Raw genomic sequence first — 22,260 nt, 5'->3', positions numbered from 1 at the left:
CTAACCTATAGTGACAGAAAACACAATAGTTGCCTGAGGCCAGGGTTGGGAAGAAGTGACTGCCGAAGGGCAAAAGGTAACCTATTGGGGTGATAAAAATGTTTTAAATCCTGAGTGGGATGGTCAACTGGGACAGTTGGTCACCCTACAGTGGGCAAACCAGAATAACGATCATCCTACATGTGAAGCATTTAAGATCTAAGGCAGTGGTTCTCACCTTCCTAATGCCGCGACCCTTTAATACAGTTCCTCATGTTGTGGTGACCCCCATCCATAAAATTATTTTCGCTGCTACTTCATAACTGTAATTTTGCTACTGTTATGAATCATAATGTAAATATCTGATATGCAGGATGTATTTTCATTGTTACAAAATGAACATAATTAAAGCATAGTGATTAATCACAAAAACAATATGTAATTACATATGTGTTTTCTGATGGTCTTAGGCGACCCCTGTGAAAGGGTCGTTCGACCCCCAAAGGGGTTGCGACCCACAGGTTGGCGACCCACAGGTTGAGAACCGCTGATCTAAGGAATGGCCAGGCCTGTCCTGTATGGTTGGGGAGGTTGTGCACATCACAACTGCTCAGTGAAATGGTGGCAACTATGGATGAGGCCACTGGCAAGAACGAGCCTCATTCGCACCAGCACAAACCAGCACTAATCAGGGCTTCTCAATACCTTCTGAGTACCTTTCACCTGAAGTTTCAGGTGAAAATGAAACTAAGGAAGTCTTACAGGGTAAGTCTGTAAACTTGCTGAATGAGAGCTAGGTTGTTTTGACTCAAAACACTCAAAAGTCATTTTTAAGTGTATTTTTATTGTAGGGAAACCTTCATGTAAAACTTCTTCAAATTTACTTTCTCATCTCACTGTCTCTACTCATACATCTCATAAGCCAGAAGCTTCCCCTCTTAGTTACTCTTTTCTTTGATTCTGTAAACTCAACCTATGCAAGCTACTATCTTTTTGCTACCACTCTCCTCTCTTCCGATCTACCCCACCCCAACACACACATACATTAATTACATCACATTTCCAGTGTTAAGGCACAATTACATTCAATTTAGTCAAGATTGTAAAATACAGCATCAAAACACAAGGTGGCATTTTTTATACAGCATTTTACTTGATCCTTGAATATATTGCGTTTGATAAACGGCTGAAACACATTTTAAAGGTTAAAATTAAAACACCTACTTTCCAGAAAAGCCTTTTCAGAATGTAGTTTTTCTGGGCTGCTACTTTAAGTTCTGTAATTAAACAAAGTATCTTCCTCAAAGTATTGTCTTTAAGAAAAAGTTCAGATTTAAGTTGACTGAAGTGCTTGATTTTCTCCTCAGATCTACAGAAACACAAGAAAACTTCACATGTAAAAAATGATAGGAGACAGCAGTTGAGGAATACCAATTAATTGACAGGTATGTAAAACTTTGTTACTAATGGAATTTCAATAGTTATTTTTTCCTGTTTGGGATATTTTATTTTAATTTTTCAATTATAGTTGACATTCAATATTATTTTATATTACTTTCAAGTATACAGCACAGTGGTTGGACATTTATATAACTTACGAAGTGATCCCTCTGATAAGTCTAGTACCCACCTGGCACGACACATAGTTGTTGCAACATTATTGACTATTATTTTCCCTGTGCTGTACATTATATCCCTGTGGCTATTTTTTGTAACTACCAAGTTGAACTTCTTAATCCCTTCACCTTTTTCACACAGCCTCCTGACCACCCTCCCATCTGGCACCATCAGTTTGTTCTCTGTATCTATGAGTCTACTTCTGTTCTATTTATTTTGTTCTTTCGATTTTATATGTAAGTGATATCATAGAATATTTGTCTTTCTCTGCCTGACTTATTTCATTTAGCATAATACCCTCTCAGTCCTTCACATTTTCCCACATGCAGTACTTTTCATGCACTAGTTCGTTCAGTCCCAGTAAGGGGCTAAGCTGGGAATTACTGTTGCATTTATAGCATCTCAGAAAGGCTAAGTAACCTGTTCAAGCTCACACAACTAGTGATTCAGAAAAGCAGAGTGCAAAGTAATGATAGGATAGAGGTTTCTTGTTCTATATAAGTTGGTAGAAACTTCTTAGAATTTCTGACTTGAATTAAAAATATTTTTACCACTTATGCCACAAACCTTGATATCAGCTATTTACATGGAATCTTGATTCTTGCCCACTACCTCTCACTCTATTTTTTTTTTTAATCTAAGATGTTCTCCCCTATCCAATCACACACCTCTCTTATTAAGAGAAAATTTCAGCCCTAGCCGGTTTGGCTCAGTGGATAGAGCGTTGGTCTACGAACTGAAGTGTCTGGGATTCGATTCCAGTCAAGGGCACATGCCTGGACTGTGGGCTTGATCCCCAGTAGGAGGCAGCTGATAATGATTCTCTCTCATCATTGATGTTCCTGTCTCTCTCTTCCCCTCTCTTCCTCTCTGAAATCAATAAAAATAGATTTTTTAAAAAAGAAAGAAAAATTCAGACTTCCAGCCCTACCTGATTTGGCTCAGTGGATAGAGCGTCGTCCTGCCGACCAAAGGGTCCCAGGTTCGATTCCGGTCAAGGAAACGTACCTTGGTTGCAGGCTTCTCCCCGGACCAGTTGTTGGGGCTTGTGCAGGAGGCAACCAACCAATGTTTCTACTCTCTTTCCCTCTCTCTTCCATTCTCCCTAAAAAAAAAAAAAAAAAAAAAAAAAAAAAAAAAAAAAAAAAAATCAATAGAAACATATCCTTGGGTGAAGATTTACAAAACAAAAAAAAGTTTTTTTCACACTTCCTGAAAAAAAAGTTTATTTTCTAGTGGAGACATAAGAAGATAAATAATCATTAAAAATTTAGTGATAACCATGATGGAGGCAGAAGAATATGATTATAAGCATTGGGGGCAACTCAGACAGGTTAATTGGAATCCTACATCTGCCCCTACTCAGCTAGGTAATAACCATAGACAAGTTACCTGGTCTGTCTGTGCCTCAATTTTCTCATCTATAAAATGAGGGTAATGATAGAACCTATCCCATTGTGCTGTTTTGATACTTTACCAATTGTGCTTAGCATACAGTGTTTAATAAATAGTATCTAAATAAAGCAGGAATGAGCTTTGAGATTTTACTTTCCTATATATCCACTTCTAGTTATTGCTACATTGCATTTAAAGAATAACGGTAAAATCCCTCTGTCCTCTGAGATACTCCAAAAATAGCAGAAATGTAGTTTTCACAAATAAGTAAGCTTAGAAAAGCAAAATCTCAGAAAAAATACAGTATCAGCAGAATTATTTTGAAGTTGGTGTTTTAGTCTTTCCCAATAAGAGTCAGCAATTTGTGAAGATCCTTGGAAAAAAACATTTTTATCCTTTGGCACCTATGATAATAGATTGTTATACTAAACTATTTTTTTTCCCAAAAGACCAGAACAGATTTCATAAGAAAAAGCACAATAATCTCTTTATACTAAAAATCAATGTATATATAAATTAAGATATCATATACTTTATAATTTCAAATTAGATTCAGTAATCTATATTTCTACAGAGAAGTTACATATAGTCACAGTTTCTTTGAACATTCAGAGAACTTTTGCTTTTATATGGATGACGAACCTCCTTTGACTAATTTAAATAAGAAAAAGTTAGTACCAGAAGACACCATTATTCAGTTGATGACTAAAGGGAAATTATATTCATGTTAACAAATATTCTATATTTTCATCAGCTAGAAAACATAAATTTTCATCCAAATAATGTGGCAAAAAGAATTCTTGATCTAATGATAAACTCTGTTTTATCTATATTTTTCATTTTTCCAGACATTTAATAAAAATAAAACCTTATAGCCCTAATGAGTTGCTCAGTGGTTAGACCTGCAGCCTGAAGGGTTGAGGGTTCAATTCTGGTCAAGGGCAGGCACCTCGGTTGCAGGCTGGATTCCCAGCCCTGGCTGGGGCACGTGCTGGAGGCAACCAGTCGATGTGTCTCTCTCACATTGATGTTTCTCTCTCTGGCTCTCTCCCCCTCCCTTCCACCCTTTCTAAAAATCAATGGGAAAAATATCCTTGGGTGAGGATTAATAAAACTAAGTAAGTAAGTAAATAAATAAATAAATAAATAAATAAATAAAATCACTTATATTTGTATAATGTTTGACAGCTGGAAAAGGCTTTTCATACATTATCCCAGAAACACTGTGTACATGTTTACAATGGCCAGGTTACAGAACTCACATTTGTGACAGAGTTCTAATTTAAAAACCTAAAGAATATTTATTTTCTTTAAACTGAAGGTGGCTTGCAGGCAAAAACCATTTCTTGTGTGTCTTGTGCATACACTATATCCCTGAGAGTGCATTTTAAATCACTGCATTTTAAATATGTTGCCATCAAAAATTAACTTTGTAAGAAATATACTTTTCTTGAGTCAAGATGGTGGCAGAACTCTCCCTCTTGCCTTCAGGGATACAAGCCACACATATACAAAGCTAGAGCCTATTTTAATATGTAATTAGCTTAAAATCACTTTAAATAAACACCAAAATTAAAACTAATACTCTTTTAGGCTAGCATATGAAAACATGTAGATATTCTCTAAGCTATCTCTATTACCATCTTTTTACAAAAGAAATCACAAACGTTGTTATTTAACTCCTATGTATAAAAATAAAACAAGCATTTTCTTACAATATCATGATTATCACACCCAACAAAATTATCAGTAATTCTTTGGTACTGTCAAATACCCAGTCTTGTATTAAAATGTCCTCTATTGCCTTAAAAATATTTTTTACGTTCTGTTTGTTAAACCTAAGATGTAAATAAGATACTTGTTGTATGTGCTTCTAATGGAGTTCAGTGCTTTTTTATTTCTGTGTGGAGGTGCTAAAATTTGTATATATTTATTGTGTTTCAACCACCTCCTTCATTGTTTCTTCTGATACTGAAATTGTCCCATTTTGGCTATTAGGAGTACCTTCATGTGGGCTCGTGTGTTCTTTGGGGTCCTGTTACCCTTTGCATTCCGGCACAAGCTGTTTCAGACTCATGTTGTGTATTTCCTCCTCCAGACCTAGAATTAGTTATTCCTGTAAGGAACTTTGGTTCCTTCAGTGGGAAATGAATACGTACCTTTTAAAATTAACTTTTAACTCATTTATATGACCTGCTAGTAAACATCATTATTGTAAACCTTTCATAACTTGCCCTTGACTTAAACTTAATATCAAAATCGACTTCTTAGCCTTGAATATAAAGCCCTTTATGATCTGGTCCCTGCCTCTATCTTATCTCATTCATTCATTCATTCATTCATTCATTCATTCTCTGAAGGTTTATTGGCAGCCTCTATGTGCCAGTGATCAGGTCCCTGCCCTTAAAGAGCACACTGCATAGTAGGGCAGCACGTAATCAAACAGGCAGCCATAATACCAACTGGTAAGTGCTACATGAAATATCAGCACAGGATGTTATGGAGGGGCCCCTCTTTTTTTTTTAATCCTCACCCGAAGATATTTTTTCCATTGATTTTTAGAGAGAGTTGAAGGGAGGGGAGCAGGGAGGGAGGGAGGGAGAAACATTGTTGTGAGAGAGAAAAATTGATTGGTTGCCTCCCAAATGCACCACTGCAGACTGATGTTCTAACCGTTGAGAAAATGGAGAGGGCTGGAAGGGCCCCTCTTAACTTAGTTTTGAGAAATTAATCTTAGAGAAAGGGATAGTAAGCTAAGACTTGATGAACTGAAGTTGTTCATGAAGGGGAAGAGGAGTAGAGAGTAGGCCATCATGTTAGCGCCCAGAGGAAAAATAAACGGAGCTTTCTGAGAACTGTGAGTTTATTTGGTGAGGTGCTTCAGGCAGGAGTGGGGAGGACACAATAGTGGAGGATGAAAAAAATGAAGGGAGACATGAGGAAGATCTGTGTAAGCTGTTAAAGATTTTAGAGCCTTCTCCTAAGGGCAATGGGGAGTCATTCAAGGGCTTTAAGGGAGGAGTCACATGATCAGATTTGTGCTTCTGAAAGAGTCCTCTGTTGCACAGGCGAAGGTATAGAAAGGGCTAAGAGTGAAGGCAGAGGGCAGCTAGGAAAATATTAGGAGCCCAGGCTGGGCCCGAGGGTGTGACAGTGGAAAAAAGTGAATGTTACCCAGATATATCAAAGCACAATAAATCATATGGTGATTGGCACAATAAATCATGTGGGTGATAGTGAAGGGAGGAGAGAAGGTAAAGGTGACATCCAGGACTCTGATTTAAGTGATCTGGGGGTAATAACATCATACCCCGTATTAAGAAACAAAAGAGGAAGGTTAGGTTCCAGAAGGAAGATGCTGAGCTCTGTTTTGAATATGCTGACTTTAAGGAACCTACAAGAGGTGAAGTCCAGTGGGTCATAGTGTTTGCAGGCCTAAAATTCAGGACGAAGTTGAGGTAGAGGCTCATTGTGATGTCAGCAACATAGAGTTAGGAGAGGCATAGAGGAGAGAGCGCTCCTCCATGGGACTCTATCATATCACCACTCCTTACCTGTATGGCTTTTGACCTCCATTAGCAAGACTGAGCTCACTAACATATAGGGGATCTTGTAAAAGAGTAGCTTTCTGAAAGAGGAAAAAAGTGAAAATAGTTAGAACTTTTGTTTACTGAAAATCAATTCCCCCTACTTTTAGTCAGTATCATAGATCTTTAATACCTTCTACAGTACATGATTTATTTATATAATTTATTCTAGTGTTTGATAATACCGCAGGGAATTTTTTCCTTATATAAAATTTTAAAGTTTTAAATATAATTTTAGTTTATTATAAAATAAAATCACCTATCAAAATTAAACAGTACAGAAATGTATAAAGTAAAAGACAAAAGTTTTTAGTCTCTCCCTACTTCTTCTATCCTGCTACCCAAAGTACCTTGCTATTATCAGTTTGGTTTATATCCTTTTGGCATATAAAAGCATACTAGCCCTAGCTGGTTTTGCTCGCATCAGCCTGTGTACTAAAGGGTCCCGGGTTTGATTCTGGTCAAGGGCACATGCCGGGGTTGTGGGCTCGACCCCCAGTAGGTTGTGCAGGAGGCAGCCAATCAATGATTGTCTCTCACCATTGATGTTTCTATCTCTCTCTCCCTCTCCCTTCCTCTCTGAAATCAATAAAAATAATAATAGTAATTTTAAAAAAGCATACTAATTATAATGTATACATTTAAATATTAGGTGATATATTTTTATAACATATATTTAATATTAGCTAAATTATAGCACATATATTGATCTGGGGCTGTTTTTTCTACTTAATACATGGTAGAGTTTTTCGTGTCTGTGTCTATAGGTTTACTTCAATCTTTTAAATGATTTCCTAGTATTCCATAGTACAGTTATACAATAATTTAACTGTTCTATTAATGAGGTTATTTTTCCCTCAAATCTTTAGTGTTATCATTTTCCGTTCATTCTGGGTCCTCAAAAACCAAACATCAGGTAGTGTTCAGCAAGTTTTATTTATGTTGAGGCTTAACAGACAGATTATTTCAGAAGAAATTTCTGAAATTTTGCTGATTTACTACTCCAAACAAGCGGAGTATGTGCTTGGTCAGCTCCCCAGGGATGTGGCTCAACTGCTGGCTGTGGCAGTGGCCAGAGTTCTCAGTCATCTTATGGGCAGCAGTCCTACCCTGGCTATGGTCAGCAGCCGGCTCCTAGCAGCACCTTGGGAAGTTACAGCAGTTCTCAGAGCAGCAATTACAGGCAGCCCCAGAGTGGGACGATGGTCAGCAGTCAGGCTATGGTGGTCAACAGCCTAGCTGTGGTGCACACCAAAACTCCTATAATCCTCCTCAGGGCTATGGGCAGCAGAACAAGTACAAGAGAAGCAGTGGAGGTAGAGGGGGTAGTAGAGGTAACTGTCGCCAAGATCCCCCATGAGCGGTTGCAGCAGTGATGGTGGTTATCAAAATCAGGACCAGAGTGGTGGTGGCGGCAGTGCTACAGGAAAGGCCAGCAGGACCATGGGGGACAAGGTCACAGCAGTAGCAGCAGTTACAACTGCAGCAAGGTGGCTATGAACCCAGAGGTCATGGGGGTGGCCAGGGAGGCAGGGGTGGCATGGGTGGAAATAACCGTGGTGGCTTCAGTAAATTTGGTGGGCCTCGGGACCAAGGATCACATCATGATTCTGAACAGGATAATTCAGACAACAGCAGCATCTCTGTGCGAGGCATGGGCAAGATTATAAATAAGAAAACAGGACAGCCATGACTAATCTGTACACAGACAGTGAAACAGGCAAGCTGAAGGGAGAGGCAATGGTATGACCCACTTTCTGCTAAGGCAGCAATAGACTGGTTTGATGGTAAAGAATTCTCTGGGAATCCTGTCAAGGTTTCATTTGCTACTTGGCGAGTAGATTTCAGTTGGGGTAGTGGCAGTGGGCATGGAGGGTGAGGAGGACCCATGGGCCATGGAGACTATGGAGGTAGTGGCGGTGGTGGGGGTGGACTCCCCAGTGGAGATGGCGGTGGTAAAGGATAGCAGCGAGCTGGAGATGGAAGTGTCCTAATCCTACATGTGAGAGTCTGAACTCTTGGAGGAATGAATGCAACTGTGTAAGGCCCCTAAACTAGACGGCCCAGGACAGAAACCAGGATGCTCTCTGGTGGAGGTTGCTATGGAGATGGTCGCCATGGTGGCAGAGGAGGCTATGATTAGGGCAGCTATCTAGGCCAAGAAAGGGATCATGGGGGCTCACAGAGGTGGCCAGGGTGGTGGGGACCAAGATTACTTCAAGCAGGTTGGCCCTGGCAAGATGGACTCCAGGGGTGACCACAGACAGGATTGCAGAGATGCCATATTCGCCTGTCTCCTGAGGTTCTGAAACAGGTTTTCTCCTGTACCCAGTGCGACTCTCATTATTATATAACCTTCCAGCTCCTGACCACACATGGGTTTTTTTGTGACAGACTATGTAATTATAGCCATATCTCTGGTTCCCATTAAACACCATTGTTTTAGAGAAAGAAAGAAAGAGAGAGAGAGAGAGCAGAAGTGGTTGAAAAATCACCCCAGCTAAGTGCGAAAGACCACCCTGCTCACACACATCCCGGGATAAGACCTGTCTCCTTCACCATGATTCTCATGAGACTCTCTGATGACTCACTTATTTACCTGCCTCTATAAAACCCAGGTCTCTCTCCTTTTCTTTAGGACAGACGCTTCTCATTAATGAGCATTTCCCCTATTGCAATCGCTGAATAAATTCACTTCCTTAATTGTCCAGGGCATTTTGTCTTTCACAAGATGATTAAATTCCAAGGTTAAATTTCCAAAATGGGGAGCTAGAGCAGTGTGTAAGAAACAATACTCAAGTCAAGGTTAACCTATGAGGACACTTACTATAATATAATTGTTCCATGAACTTTTTAAGTGCAGAAATATTGATGACGTTGTGGAAATAATGTACAAATGGAGTTCTGACTCTTTTTTCTCTAGGTTTGGGTTGCTTTGTAAAAGGGAGGCGGGGGAGGAATTTCCTAAGTAAAGCTCATTTCCGTTCCCATTGCATTTGAAAGGGATTTCACTTAGAGAGTCTTTGTGATCTGGAAGTCCCTCGGGTCCTTTTGTGTTTGTGGTGCAAGATGGCACGCTGACAGCCTGGCCAGTGGCTGCTGTAGACTGACAGCTCCTCCTGGAGGGCGTAGGTAGGGGTCGACCGGCACTTTGACCTTGAAGGGACAGCTTCTTGAGGTCTAAAGGACAGAGAATTGAGTCCTTGGACAGTGTGCTGCTCTCTTGGTGGTACCTGTCAGGGAGAATTTAGTATTAAACATGATATTCAGAACTGGATAGTAAGGAACAAGGAGACACCAATGACCCAACTACAGTAGTTTAAGACTCTGAACGTGAATGTTTTCACATAAAAGGAATGCTTGCTAAGAGAAGGGGGTAACTTAATCTCACTTGCTTACACACTGACCCAGGGGAGATATAGCACAACTCTGCAGTATACTTTTCTGCTTTCAGAAATAAAATTCTACCCAATGTCATTTAAAGAAACACTTTCTATATCTAAAGAATTGTGCCTGTCCTTCACAAAGTCCAATATTTCCATTGAAAGGACTTTTCATTCTACTTCTGAAACCTGATTTTTCTTTCACTCTGCATTTCTAATTGATCTGATAAAGAAAAAACCATTCATATGGAGTTATAGAGAGATTTTTAATGGTGTTTTGATTCATCTCTTGCTGATACTCTTCTGATATTAACAATAGCATCCCCAACACCTCAGTACTTTTTTCACAATCAATCCTTTACCTTCCCTGTTCTCTTCAGCTCACCGCGACCCATTTCTACTCTGCTGCCCAAGGAAGCAAGTAGTAGAGGCTTAGAAGTTGCAGAGTATGCTGAGATCTAAGTTCCCATCCTGGCTGTGCCACTCAGTGGGGCTGTGACTTTGGCTGACCCAAGCCTCAAGTCCCTAATTTTAAAATAGGAACCATAACAGTACCAATCTCACAGAGTTTCTATGAGAATGAAATAAGAAAATATACATGCTATGTGTCTGCACTGGAAACAGTAAGTGCTAGCAATTAATTTTATCCTATATTGTCTTAAATTGCTGGTTTGTCATTTTCTATTTAAGTGTCTTTGTCTCCCTTATAAAATTGTAACTGCTATATAAGTGGAAAGTCATTTAGCTTTGATTCGTTCCTAAATTAATTTTAAACAGGTATAAAATTCATTCATTATCTGTATAGTGCTACAAACTGTGCTGAGTTCCAACCATCTGCTCCCTCCCCCACTGACTTTGCATGTGTGCAGGTGCATACACACAGGCACACACACACACACACACACACACACAGGTCACTCAAGTTCCATCCCCTTTAACAGCCATAATTATCTTACATTGTCCTGTTTCTTCATAGGACTCTATTATGTAACCGTGTTATCAAACTGTCTAAGTACATAAGGTGCTCACACTAAGATTTTCAGTTAAAGGAATATGTGTCTAGCCCTGAAATGGATGACGCATACTCCAGTCCTCTTTAAAGTGACAGCTTTTCTTTTTATTCGTACAGATAATATTTTCTAAAATTTTCTCCATGGAAATTGAAAGATCAGACAGAGGCCAAAAACCAGGACTACAGGCTTTATTAGAGGAGAAGCACCTGCCAGGCTGTCTCGCAAGGGGAGGACAGCAGCATGTGCAGGGGTGGGCACACCTTTTGAGGGGCGGAATGGGAAGGGGTGGGGGGCTTAGTGTACTCGGCGCACACTGACTGGTGGCTTACTGCATTGTCCATATAGGACAAGGGCTTAGGGTATTTGGCAGGTGTGGATTGGTGGTCCAATGTATAGTCCATATAAGGTACCTGGTTAGTCACTCAGGTATTTCCTGGCTGCAGGTTACGTCATACTCCGCCCAGTTGGGGGAAGGGAGGATCTATCAGAAATTGAAGAGAGTTAATTAACCAGTGCCTAGATTATGTTAGATAATGTTATGAAAATATGTTACAATGTTCATGTCAGGCACAACATATGTTTCATGTGAAAATTCAGCAACATGATTGCATGTAGTTACAGAAAGTCTCACTTAAATCAACTGTTACTTACTCAGGTGTATGAAAAAAAACTACTGTTTTGGGGGATTTAAGAAGGGTTTCTAAAAAGGATTATGGTTTTGGCAGCATAAATGAAAATGCCATGGCCATTACTGCTTCACTAGTTAAACAAGCCAACTCATAAAACTAAACTGTATCCTTCATTTTAAATTCAATAACGCCCTTCATTACTAGTCTGATTAAAGAGCAGTTCAATACTAAGTAAGAGTTCTGGAACCTTGAATTTGCACTTTGCAACCTTCTATTTGTAAAACTAAGTTGCTAAAAGTCAAGTGTTTTTCTAATGAGCTGATTATGTATCTCCAGGGAGAAAACAGCCACAAAGGAAAAAAAGATGAGAGAAATGGGAAAGAGAACTCCAAATCAAAAATATGCACAAATCATTTCTCTCCTTTTCCCCTCTGCATCAAAGACAGATAAACTCTTTGAGACTGAAAATGTCAGGTTAAAAGTCACAGTCCAAAAAGCAACAGGCAGAATTGAACAGCTTCAGAAAAACCTGTTAGGTGCGAGTTCAGTTCAGAATAAATTGTACATATAGGCTGCCGTATTGATTCTATCAAGAAAAATGGCAAATTATAAAAAAATGATTATTTGATTTAAGAAACTCTTTAAAAGGATAAGAAAGTAGTTCAGTTAATATGAAAATGGAGAGTTTAGTTTTGTTGAGAGCTAAAAACCTATCAAGTTGAAATAGATAATTAGATTAAAATGTTAAAATATAAGAAAAAAATGTTGATGGATTAGAGATATATTATGGGTGTAGAACTCAGGAGTCTCAATAATCCAGGATAAACTACATGGCCCAGGAATTCCCAAACCTTGGTAGCTAGCTAACAGGAGCATCTAGAGAGCTTCCAAAACCGGATTACTGAGTCCCATCCCTCAGTATTAGTGCCTAGGCTGGAGTTCAGGAGTCTGAACTCTCCATGAGCCCTAGAGAGATTCTGACCCAAGGCCATGCTTGAAAAAACCATGAATTTTTGCCGTTATTCCAGGTCAGCTTTATTCCCACACTCCAAAGGGTGTGGGTTGTCTCCTCACATGGCCTAACCAGCAGGCTGCTGAGAGCACAAACTAATTTCAAAGTAACAACACGTTGGGAAGCAGCAACAGTGTCCCAGATTCCAGCTTATTTAAGCAAGTTCAAGCTGCATAGCCAATCTAACCTCAAACAGCAGGAGTGCTTGGAGAAATGAGCTCTCCTATTGAATTGACTCCCTAATCCTGTTTTGGATACTCAACTTTGTTAAGAAAGTTTTCTAAAAGTGTTTTGGTTCTGTCTTTTTGTAAAAGGCAGACTAGTAGGCATACATGACTCTTCGATAATTGGGGTCCTTCTGTGCTTCAGGGTTATCTTCATTATCACAGTCTGGAACTGGAGCTGGTGAGTTGAATTGGAACAGCAGGCTTCCAGAGACAGAGGCCAAGAGGAGGGGGCATTCATGCCCCTCACTCCCTAAGATCTCCAATAGCCACCACCCCCTCTCAGAACAAACCACCACAATAAATGCATGTGTACACTACGTAAAAACAATGCATCCGTGCCTACCAACAGAAAAAGAGCTTCAAGCCACTCCAAATAAACATACATTCCAAGTACATGAGACACCTGATTCCCCCTTTTGCTACCCTCTTTTATGGAATCTCTTCTATTGAGATTCTGGAACCATCACTGGCTCTAGGAAGGATCTGAGATAGGTCCAAATCCTTTTCCATATGTATTGGTATATGCTTAAAATTCTACTAGTTTTCTTCTACTTCAGGCCAAGATGGCATAACAGGGACTAAATATACCTCCCACCGGAAACGACCAAAAACTAGGAAAATACATGAAGAAAGAAAAAAACAGCTTTTAAGACACTGGACATCAGACAACATAAGAGGGTGAGCTCTGAGTAGTGGGAAACAAGGTGAGAACTAACATCTGCCCCATCATACTAACTTGAAAAAGTTTCCAGGCCATGGTGCAGCAAGGAGCAATAGTTACGGATTGTGGTCATGGTTTCACTGGTATATGTATAAGAAAAAAATGTATCAAATTGTGTACTTTAAATATTACAGCTTATTGTGTGTCAAAAAGCTTTTAAGCCCTGGCCGGAGAGCTCGTTTGGTTAGAGCATCCTCCTGATATGCCAAGGTTGTGGGTTCGATCCCCAGTCAGGGCACATACAAGAAGTAACCAATGAATTCATGAATGAGTGCAACAACAAATTGATCTTTCTTTCTTTCTCTCTCTCTCTCTCTCCCTCTCTCTCTCTCTCTCAAAAATCAATCAATAAAAAAATTAATCTGTTAAAACAAAATTCTACTAATAGAGCTTCCCTGGAGCTTCTGGCTTTGATGCCAATTAAAATAGAAATCCCAGGGAAAGGGGAACCAGTTTACATGTGTAGTATTAAGTTATCACATTGTGGTGTCAATAAAAACCCAAGTACAGAATTGTATAGGGAGAACAAGGATGTGTACTAGGGAAGGCTAGAAAGAGGAATTCACAGAGAAGGGAGATAGAGCACAGGATAGGAAATGCAAACAAACTTTGCAAGTGTGTTGTCAGCTAGAAACAACAGGGGTGGTTTTGCTGGAAAGTGTGGTGCTGTGTGTTAGTTGCCACAATGATGGGGAGTATTACTAGCATTTAGTGGGCAAGAGCCAGAGAAGCCAAGTCCTACACTGTGTGGGACTGTTCTGCACAACAAGGAAGAGTCCCACACAAAATACCAATAGCACTCTACTGAGAAACCCTACTGAAAGGAGTTTGGTTACACAGACTGTTGGTCCCTTCAGCAATACCAGCATTACAAAGAGGTCTTGGGGTGCACTCTGCTCTGTATGGCTTGTAGTGCGAAACAGAACACTTACTCATCAACCTTTCTTAGCCAGTAAGTTTTTCTGATGTTTCAGCTTCAAATGTAATTAAAACCTCCAAAGACTTGAGAACCCTGACATGAATACAGAGACTGTTTTTAAAGCTAACTCCTTAAATCCTAAAAACCTGTAAGAAAATTACAGTTACTATAACCAACTTTCTCATCCAGAATAGTTGGTTGTACTAGTAAAGTTAAAATTGTGTAAAGCGAATTGGTGATGTATTCCCAGTAGAAAAAAAGAATCTTCCTAAACCAATAGTCAATTTTTGGTGAGAAAGGAAGTTATAATAATGAAATTTAGATTTAGAGGAGACCTTGCAGGTCATCTTGATAAAACAGCAAGAGAAGGTGAGGGTGAGAGACAGTGCAGTGGGCCAGGGCCCTTCTCGGCAGCCTAGGTTACTGCACAGTGTGGTGTACCACAGCTTTGTGAATACTCCCCCGCCCCACCCCCCTGGAAGCTCACTTTTTCTTTGCAGCATTTTGCATTGTTTTCCTATCCTGTCTTTCAAGGCCTCCACCCCCATTAATTTTCCACATGCCTCTGTATCTCTTGACTCACAGCTGTTAGAATGCTATGCTCCCCTCCTCCTCCTAATGTCTAGATACTGACTGTGTCACAGCATCACACTTTGAGTTATGAAGCTTAGGAAGCTCCTTTCTGCATTTATACCCGGACTTCTTTCCCACTGTGCAGACTGAAATTTCAGTGCCAGATGAACTTCTCCGCCAGAGGCCCTCACGCTTAACCTGTGCAAACCAGTACAGGGCTTGATCCCTCCTGACATCCTTATTTCTCTGGAAGGCATCACTTTGCACTCACCCCAGCTTGAAACCACAGTGGCTTATCTCTCCATCTCTCTTATGTTCCATAAATCAACTGACAGTTGTAGTTTTTACTTACACAATTTCTCTCATCCATCCCTTTTTCTTTATTCCCACTACCACTAGCCCAATTCAGATTCTAATTGCTTCCCACCAACCTTTGGTCTCTCCCTTCTTCAGTCCATTTTCAGCACAACTGTCAGGTTATTTTCTGTAAGAGTGATTTTTATCACATTCTCTGGCTCAAAACTTTCAATAGTTTTCTCATGTCCTATGAAACAACATGTAAAATTTTCCCCTGGATTTGTAAGACCCTCCAAAATATGGGCCCAATTTTACCTTTTAACTTTATATTGAATAATCTTGGTGTATTTTTAAATTGCACTAGGCTGCATACCTTTCCTAATACATATTCAATTTTTCCCTGCCTCAATCTTAGCTTCTGCTATTCTCTTCAACTGCAATAACTTCACCGCCATTTTCAATATCCTTCACCAACTGTCGTCTGGCATCTTGATTCTCCCCAGAACTGAACATAGTCCTTCCCATCTTTAAATCTCTTTGGAAATTTGCTCAAACTCATTGATGACATGTAGCAGGTACCCATTGTATTATCTTTATTTATGCAAATATCATGTATCCCGGTTGGAATCAGCTTCTCAAAGACAGGAACTATGCTTTGCTCTGTATTCACCACACAGAACCAGCACTCAATAAATGTTTTTTTAATTTAATTGTAATCAGTTATTTATTTTTTGGCATTTATATAATCTGTTGAAATGAGAAAAATTATACTTTACTAGTTAACTAACCGGATTTGAATTTAAAGCAAGTTCTCTCAAAATACCTTCTTCATTATCACATATGTGAGATAAACAGAACTCCAAAGTCATGAGTAGAGGAAAAAGCATTAAAAAAAACAAAAAACAAATTGTAATGGAAAATAAGTTTTGGTTAGCAAGTTAAAAACGTACTCCAAACAACAATCTCACCCGACAGAGGATTCATCCAGACTTTCAGGCTCTTTGCCTCTCCATAAGACAGGGCCATTATTCTCTTCCTTGACTAAAAGTAAAGAAAAGTTATTTGGTAATTAATTACATTATTTGATTTAGTTTATGAAGAAGATGTAGTCACTGATTCTATGAGTGCTCATAAATTCTCACACAAACTTACAAGTACAAAATTGTAAGCCCTGATTTCCCCTCAGGAGTAGGGGGAGTTAGAGAAGCCCTGAGGGGCGATTGGGGCTGGCAATCGCCGCTCACACCCACTGACAGCATGGAGCAATCCGATCCGGGCGGCACCGGCAGCGGCTGCGAGCGCTGGGCGGGACAAGGGCACGCGGGAGCAAAGAATTTTCAGTAACCACCGGAAGCTCACCTCGATGACAGCTACCAGTGCCCCACCTTGGTCTGGTGCCCCCGCTCACCTGCTCCACCATCACGCCATGGCCGACACCCGCCATGCTCTGTGCTCTGCTGCCAACACCCACCATATTCCGCGCATGCCCCCTGGTGGTCAGCGCACATCATAGTGATTGGTTGTTTGTTCGGTTGTTCTGCCGTTCAGTCTATTTGCATATTAGGGTTTTATATATTTAGATTATTGACTACTAGAGTCCCGGGTCATGCACTAGTGGGGTCCCTCGGCCTGGCCTGCAGGAATCGGGCCAAAACTGGCTCTCCAACATCTCCCGAGGGGTCCTGGGTTGCGAGAGAGCGGTTCTTGAGTGACATACCCCAGAATCGGGCTCCCTCCTCTTGGGTTCCAAGTGCATCACCCGAGAACCACAGCTGCCAAGTCACTGCAGCTCAGCAGCTCCTGCATTGATCGTCTGTCCCATGGTGGTCAGTGCATGTGATAGCTACCGATCAGATGGTGGAATGGTCGAATGGTCACTTAGGCTTTTATATATATACTAGAGGCCCGGTGCACAAAAATTTGTGCACTCGGGGGCGAGGAGGGGGTCCCTCAGCACGGCTTGTGCCCTCTCACAGTCTGGGATCCCTCGGGAGATAACGACCTGCTGGCTTAGGCCTGCTCCCAGGTGGCAGAGGGCAGGCCTAATCCCTAGGTGCAGCCCCTGGTCGGGCTCAGAGCAGGGCCGATTGGGGAGTTGGGGCGCCACCCCCTGTCATGCACAGAGCAGGGCGGATTGGGAGGTTGCGATGCCACCCCGTCACGCACAGAGCAGGGCCAATCAGGGGGTTGGGCACTGCCCCCTGTCACGCACAGAGCAGGGTCGATTAGGGGGTTGGGGAGCTCCCTGCTGTCATGCACAGAGCAGGGTCGATCAGAGGGTTGGGGAGCTCCCCCATCACGCACAGAGCAGGGCCGATAGGGAAGTTGAGGCGCCGCCACTGTCACACCCAGGGCAGGGCCGATGGGGAGGTTATGGCTCTACCCCGTCACAGAGCAGGGCCCGTGGGGTGGGGGTTAGGGGTTGGGGCGCCACACCCTGTCACACACAGAGCCGCAGGGTGATCAGGGGGTTGGGGAGCTCCTCCTATCAGGCACAGAGCAGGGCCGATTGGGGATTGGGGCGCCTTCCCCTGTCATGAACAGAGCAGGGTGGATAGGGAGGTTGTGGCCCCGCCCGCTGTCACACACAGAGCCTCAGGGTGATCAGGGGGTTTGGGCGCTGCCCCCTGTCACACTGATCCCGGTGCTGGGAGGCATATTACCCTTTTACTATATAGAATAGAGGCCTGGTGCATGGGTGAGGGCTGGCTGGTTTGCCCTGAAGGGTGTCCTGGATCAGTGTAGGGGTCCCCACTGGGGTGCCTGGCCAGTCTGGGTGAGGGGCTGAGGGCTGTTTTCAGGCTGGCGGGTGACTGAAGCTTCCAACCGCTCCTTTTTTTCTTTTTCTTTTTATTCTGGGCCAGCTTTAGCTCTGAGGCTCCAGCTCTTAGGCCTCCGCTGCTGAAAGCAGGTATCTGGCCTTTGTTTACCTTCTGTATTTGAAACAGTGTTGCGACTAAAGCAGGTTTCTGGGGTTTTGTTTAGCTTCTGTATTTGTAACATAGTTGCTTAGAGTTGCAGCTCAGAGGCCGGCAGCGGCAGGCGGGGAACGTTGGAGTCCTCCGTCACTGAAGCAAGCAAGCCTCATGTTCGCTTCCAGCTGCCTGGCTGCCGGCCGCCATCTTGGCTGGCAGTTAATTTGTATATTGCCCTGATTAGCCAATGGGAAGGGTAGCGGTCGTGCGCTAATTACCATGTTTCTCTTTCATTAGATAGGATAAGTTCTGGAGACCAAAATGTCCAGCATGGTAACTATAGTTAATAATAATGTACTGTGTACTTGAAATTTGCAAAGTAAGTAGATCTCAAGAGTTCTCACTACACGCACGCACGCACATGCGCGCAACTATGTGAGGTGATGGCTATTTTAAATAGCCTGATTGTGGTAATCATTTCACAATGTATATGTATATCAAAACATCACACTGTATACCTTAAATATATAAAACTTTTATTTGCCAATCATACTTCAGTAAAGTTGGGGAGGGAAAAAAAGAACATTATCTTTTTTTGCCTCATAAGGAAATGTATCTTGTGTTACGTTAAGAAGTACATTACAAAAAAAAAGTATATTACATACCTTTTTTGTTGTTTGCATGGGCATGGTGAAATGGTAATAAAAATTTCCTGACATCTTTTGACTTTTCACATTCTTTTTTCAAAACAGTTGAATAGATGATCCGAATGTGTTGGTTGATTTCTCTATCTTGTGGACTCAAAAATTCTGGGTAATCATCAATCTGAAAAAAAAAAAATGATTTGACTGAAGTCAAATACAACTGCTTATGTTTTCTGGGATAAGAAATCCCCAAAGCTTAGGGCAAGTTTAAACTGCATTCTTTATTTTTATTTTTTCCCTGGCAAATCTTTCTTCTTTTTGTTGTTAGGTTTCCCAATTCTCCTCTATTTGTTTTAGTCCTTACTAAAAGTGTGCTCAGCAACAGAACCCAGAAACTTTTTACACTATAGGATTGCTAAGTAAATAGTAACAGTGTTTTTGTTTGTTAAAACATATTGCCCTACTTCCATTTTGAAAAAAAAGATTTTTTTAAAAAAAGATCTCAAATTTTTTAATTAATTGGGCTTACACTAGAATTTTTCTGGGTAGGAGATAATATCCATTTGTAGGAACAGACTACAAAGATTCCGTGAACACAGGCATCCAGGTTTCAATTATTGGAAGTTTCCTGCTCGTAAAGAGCTTTCTCTTTCCCCCAAAGTGCTCTATTTTCTATTCTTGATTAAAAAGGGGAAAAGTCTCAGTAAATACTTTCCCCAGGGAGCCCCTGAGAGAAAATCACAAAGATTTGTTTCTTACCCTATAGGAAGAGAAGTGTTTAAAGCAGTTAGTTTTATTTGGTCTATTTACTATTCTAAATTGCATAGGAAGAACTGCCCAATCAGAAGAGATGCTCAGCTTTCCTTAGGTTAGATGTGTATAGAGAAAATAGTATAAACATTCTAGAGATTACGTGTTTTATGGGAAGTCTCTGGAGATTTGTTTTCATTTATCAGCCTTGGTGGTGCTTGGCCTGATCATATTAGACACAGCAAATTGTTGTCAGTCATAATTTCAGATATTACGCAAAATGTTGACTTGGTGACAACCTTGTTTTGAATTTGAATTTACCACCTTCTAGGCCAGTAAATTTTTAGTAGGGGATTATGTCAGTCTTATCTATGCAGTTCGTAAAAAATACAAATACCTAGGCCTATTTCAGATTACTGAATCTCTTTACTCGTTATTCTTGGCTTATAGTTGGCATATTCCTGGCACATTATATATATGTATATACATCAAGGTGGGGCAAAAGTTGGTATATAGTTGTGAGTATGCAAACAAGTTTATTCTTGTATTACTATTATTTACTAATGATTGTGCTATTTTCCATATGAACAACTATAAACCTACTTTTGCCCATACATATACACCAACACACACAATATCTCAGTATTATTATGTTATATTCAAGACTCTCCCTCTATCTCCTCCCCCTCTCCTCCCCTTCTCCTCCCCTTCTCCTCAAAAAAAAAAAGACTTTCCCTCTATATAAATTATGTTCATTCACTTTTACAAATCAGATGTAACTTTAACTGATTTCTTTGAGAATAGGCTTCAAGAAAAAAATAAGTTTTAAAAAAGAGAGAGAATAAGCTTCATCACTATCCTTAGAGTCCTTAGAGACATTTTGTATAATTTTTTTTTGCAATAGCTTTATGATTTTTGTTCTACAAGCCATAGGAATCACCAAATTTTCTTCCAGTTGCCTATTCTTGATATGAACTTTCATCAGACCTTTCACATTTGAAAGTTCTAAAAACTCACTACAGCCATTTGAAGTCTCTATCTCCTACAGATAGTGTATTTTATTTTATTTTATTATTTTATTTTCTTGTAATGCTTGCTTGAATGTTCTACTATATGTTAAAGACCAGAGTTTGTGTCTTCAACATAGGAAGGTCTCAGAGCCTCCTGGAAAAAAGATTAACTAGATTCTTCAAACTACTAACAGTTCACACCTAAGCCAACATTATTTAGACAATGCTCTGAGCACGCCGGTAGACTGAGTCAGGATTTCCAGAAGAAATCTCAGGACCTCAAAATTCACTGAAATATATGGGTACTGCAAGAAATTCTGGTGGTAGGAGTTTCTTGGATTTGATTTCTTAGCCTTGGGAAAGCAAATAATAGAGGCTTTTGAAAGTCTTAACCTGATATTCTTATAAAAACTTCCAGACAAAAGTTAAATTTATGGTTACAATAGTTGTTCAGTACTCTAGATTTGCAAATATATGATAAACTAACACTTTTGTGGCACCTACCTAAATAATCAGGACAAACTAAAGAGAGTGTTGTTTTGTGATTAAGAATAATCTTTTTTTGAGATTATGATGGTGGGTGTGGGACAGACTATCAGGAAAAATTGTGAAAGACTTTTACATGCAGGGGAAAAGATTAGAAGTGTTCTGTTAGCCCTGGCCGGGTAACTCAGTTGGTTAGAACATTGTCCCAATATGCCAAGATTTCGGGTTCGATCCCCGCTCAGGGCACATACAAGAATCAACCAATGAATGCATGGATAAGTGGAACAACAAGTCAATTCACTCTCCCTCTCCCTCCCCCTCCCCCTCCCCCTGCCTTTCTCCCCCTCTCCCTCTCCCACCAGTAAATATTTTAAAACACTGTTCTGTTTAGCTCACCCATCCAGGTTATCTACGCCTTTCATTGTCTTTGAGTTATTTTACAGTGCTTGATTTGTAGAAAAGACTTTTGTGTCTTTTTAAAAACATACAGAAACTTAAAATTTCTAAGTGGTAAATCTATCAACTTCTGTCCTTTTCATTTCTTTCCCTGATTTATGTTTAAAAAGGCCTTTTACACCCTAAAATCAGATAAATATTCACCTATGTTTCCTATTTCCTTTCCAGTTTCCTCTTTTACAGTTAGTCTCTAATCCTTCTGGAGTTTCGGGGGTTGAGGGGTGGTTTCTCTTAAGACTAGTCCAACTGGCTGTGATTCCAAGTCTATTTAGTATTGGTTTGATGAAAACTATGCTTTAAGTAGACTGAATACAAATGAATATGTAAATATTTCTGGGTCAAATTTCTTATTAGCAGTTTTTTGGGGGGAGACAAAGTATAATAATTTGAATAATAATTACACATTTTACTCTAAGGGGAGGCAGGGGAGGTTAGGAGAGGGGCAGTAAGAGATCAACCAAAGGACTTGTATGCATGCATATAAGCATAACCAATGGACACAGACAGTAAGGGGGTGAGGGCATGTGCTGGAGAGCGGGAGTGGGCAGAGAGGAGTCAATGGGGAAAAAGGAGACATATGTAACACTTTCAACAATAAAGAATTTAAATTTAAAAAACAGAAAAAACATAATTACACAGTTTATAGA

The 22,260-nt window shown here is 40.4% G+C and overlaps 1 protein-coding gene and 1 pseudogene across 2 annotated transcripts in view; one reads left to right on the top strand and one right to left on the bottom strand.

The window, feature by feature from the left end:
• LOC308512704 (uncharacterized protein C12orf56) overlaps positions 1 to 22,260 on the bottom strand; it is a 68,816-nt gene that overhangs the window by 26,814 nt on the left and 19,742 nt on the right. The window contains exons 2-6 of the mRNA XM_081082309.1: positions 18,933 to 19,092; positions 16,321 to 16,393; positions 9,406 to 9,811; positions 6,546 to 6,619; positions 1,204 to 1,348 (exon numbers count right to left, since the gene is read on the bottom strand). Coding sequence (XP_080938435.1) covers positions 1,204 to 1,348; positions 6,546 to 6,619; positions 9,406 to 9,811; positions 16,321 to 16,393; positions 18,933 to 19,092 — 858 coding nt within the window. The remainder of the gene's footprint in view (positions 1 to 1,203; positions 1,349 to 6,545; positions 6,620 to 9,405; positions 9,812 to 16,320; positions 16,394 to 18,932; positions 19,093 to 22,260) is intronic.
• On the top strand, positions 7,419 to 8,721 carry LOC308512197 (RNA-binding protein FUS-like; annotated as a pseudogene). The gene is made up of 2 exons: positions 7,419 to 7,494; positions 7,611 to 8,721. The product of its transcript is annotated as an RNA-binding protein FUS-like (transcript).

This window comes from Myotis nattereri, assembly GCF_964212035.1.
Source record: "Myotis nattereri genome assembly, chromosome: 2".
NCBI lineage: Eukaryota > Metazoa > Chordata > Mammalia > Chiroptera > Vespertilionidae > Myotis > Myotis nattereri.
Note: the sequence above shows the minus strand (reverse complement) of the source record. Positions and strands in the feature narration are given on the sequence as shown.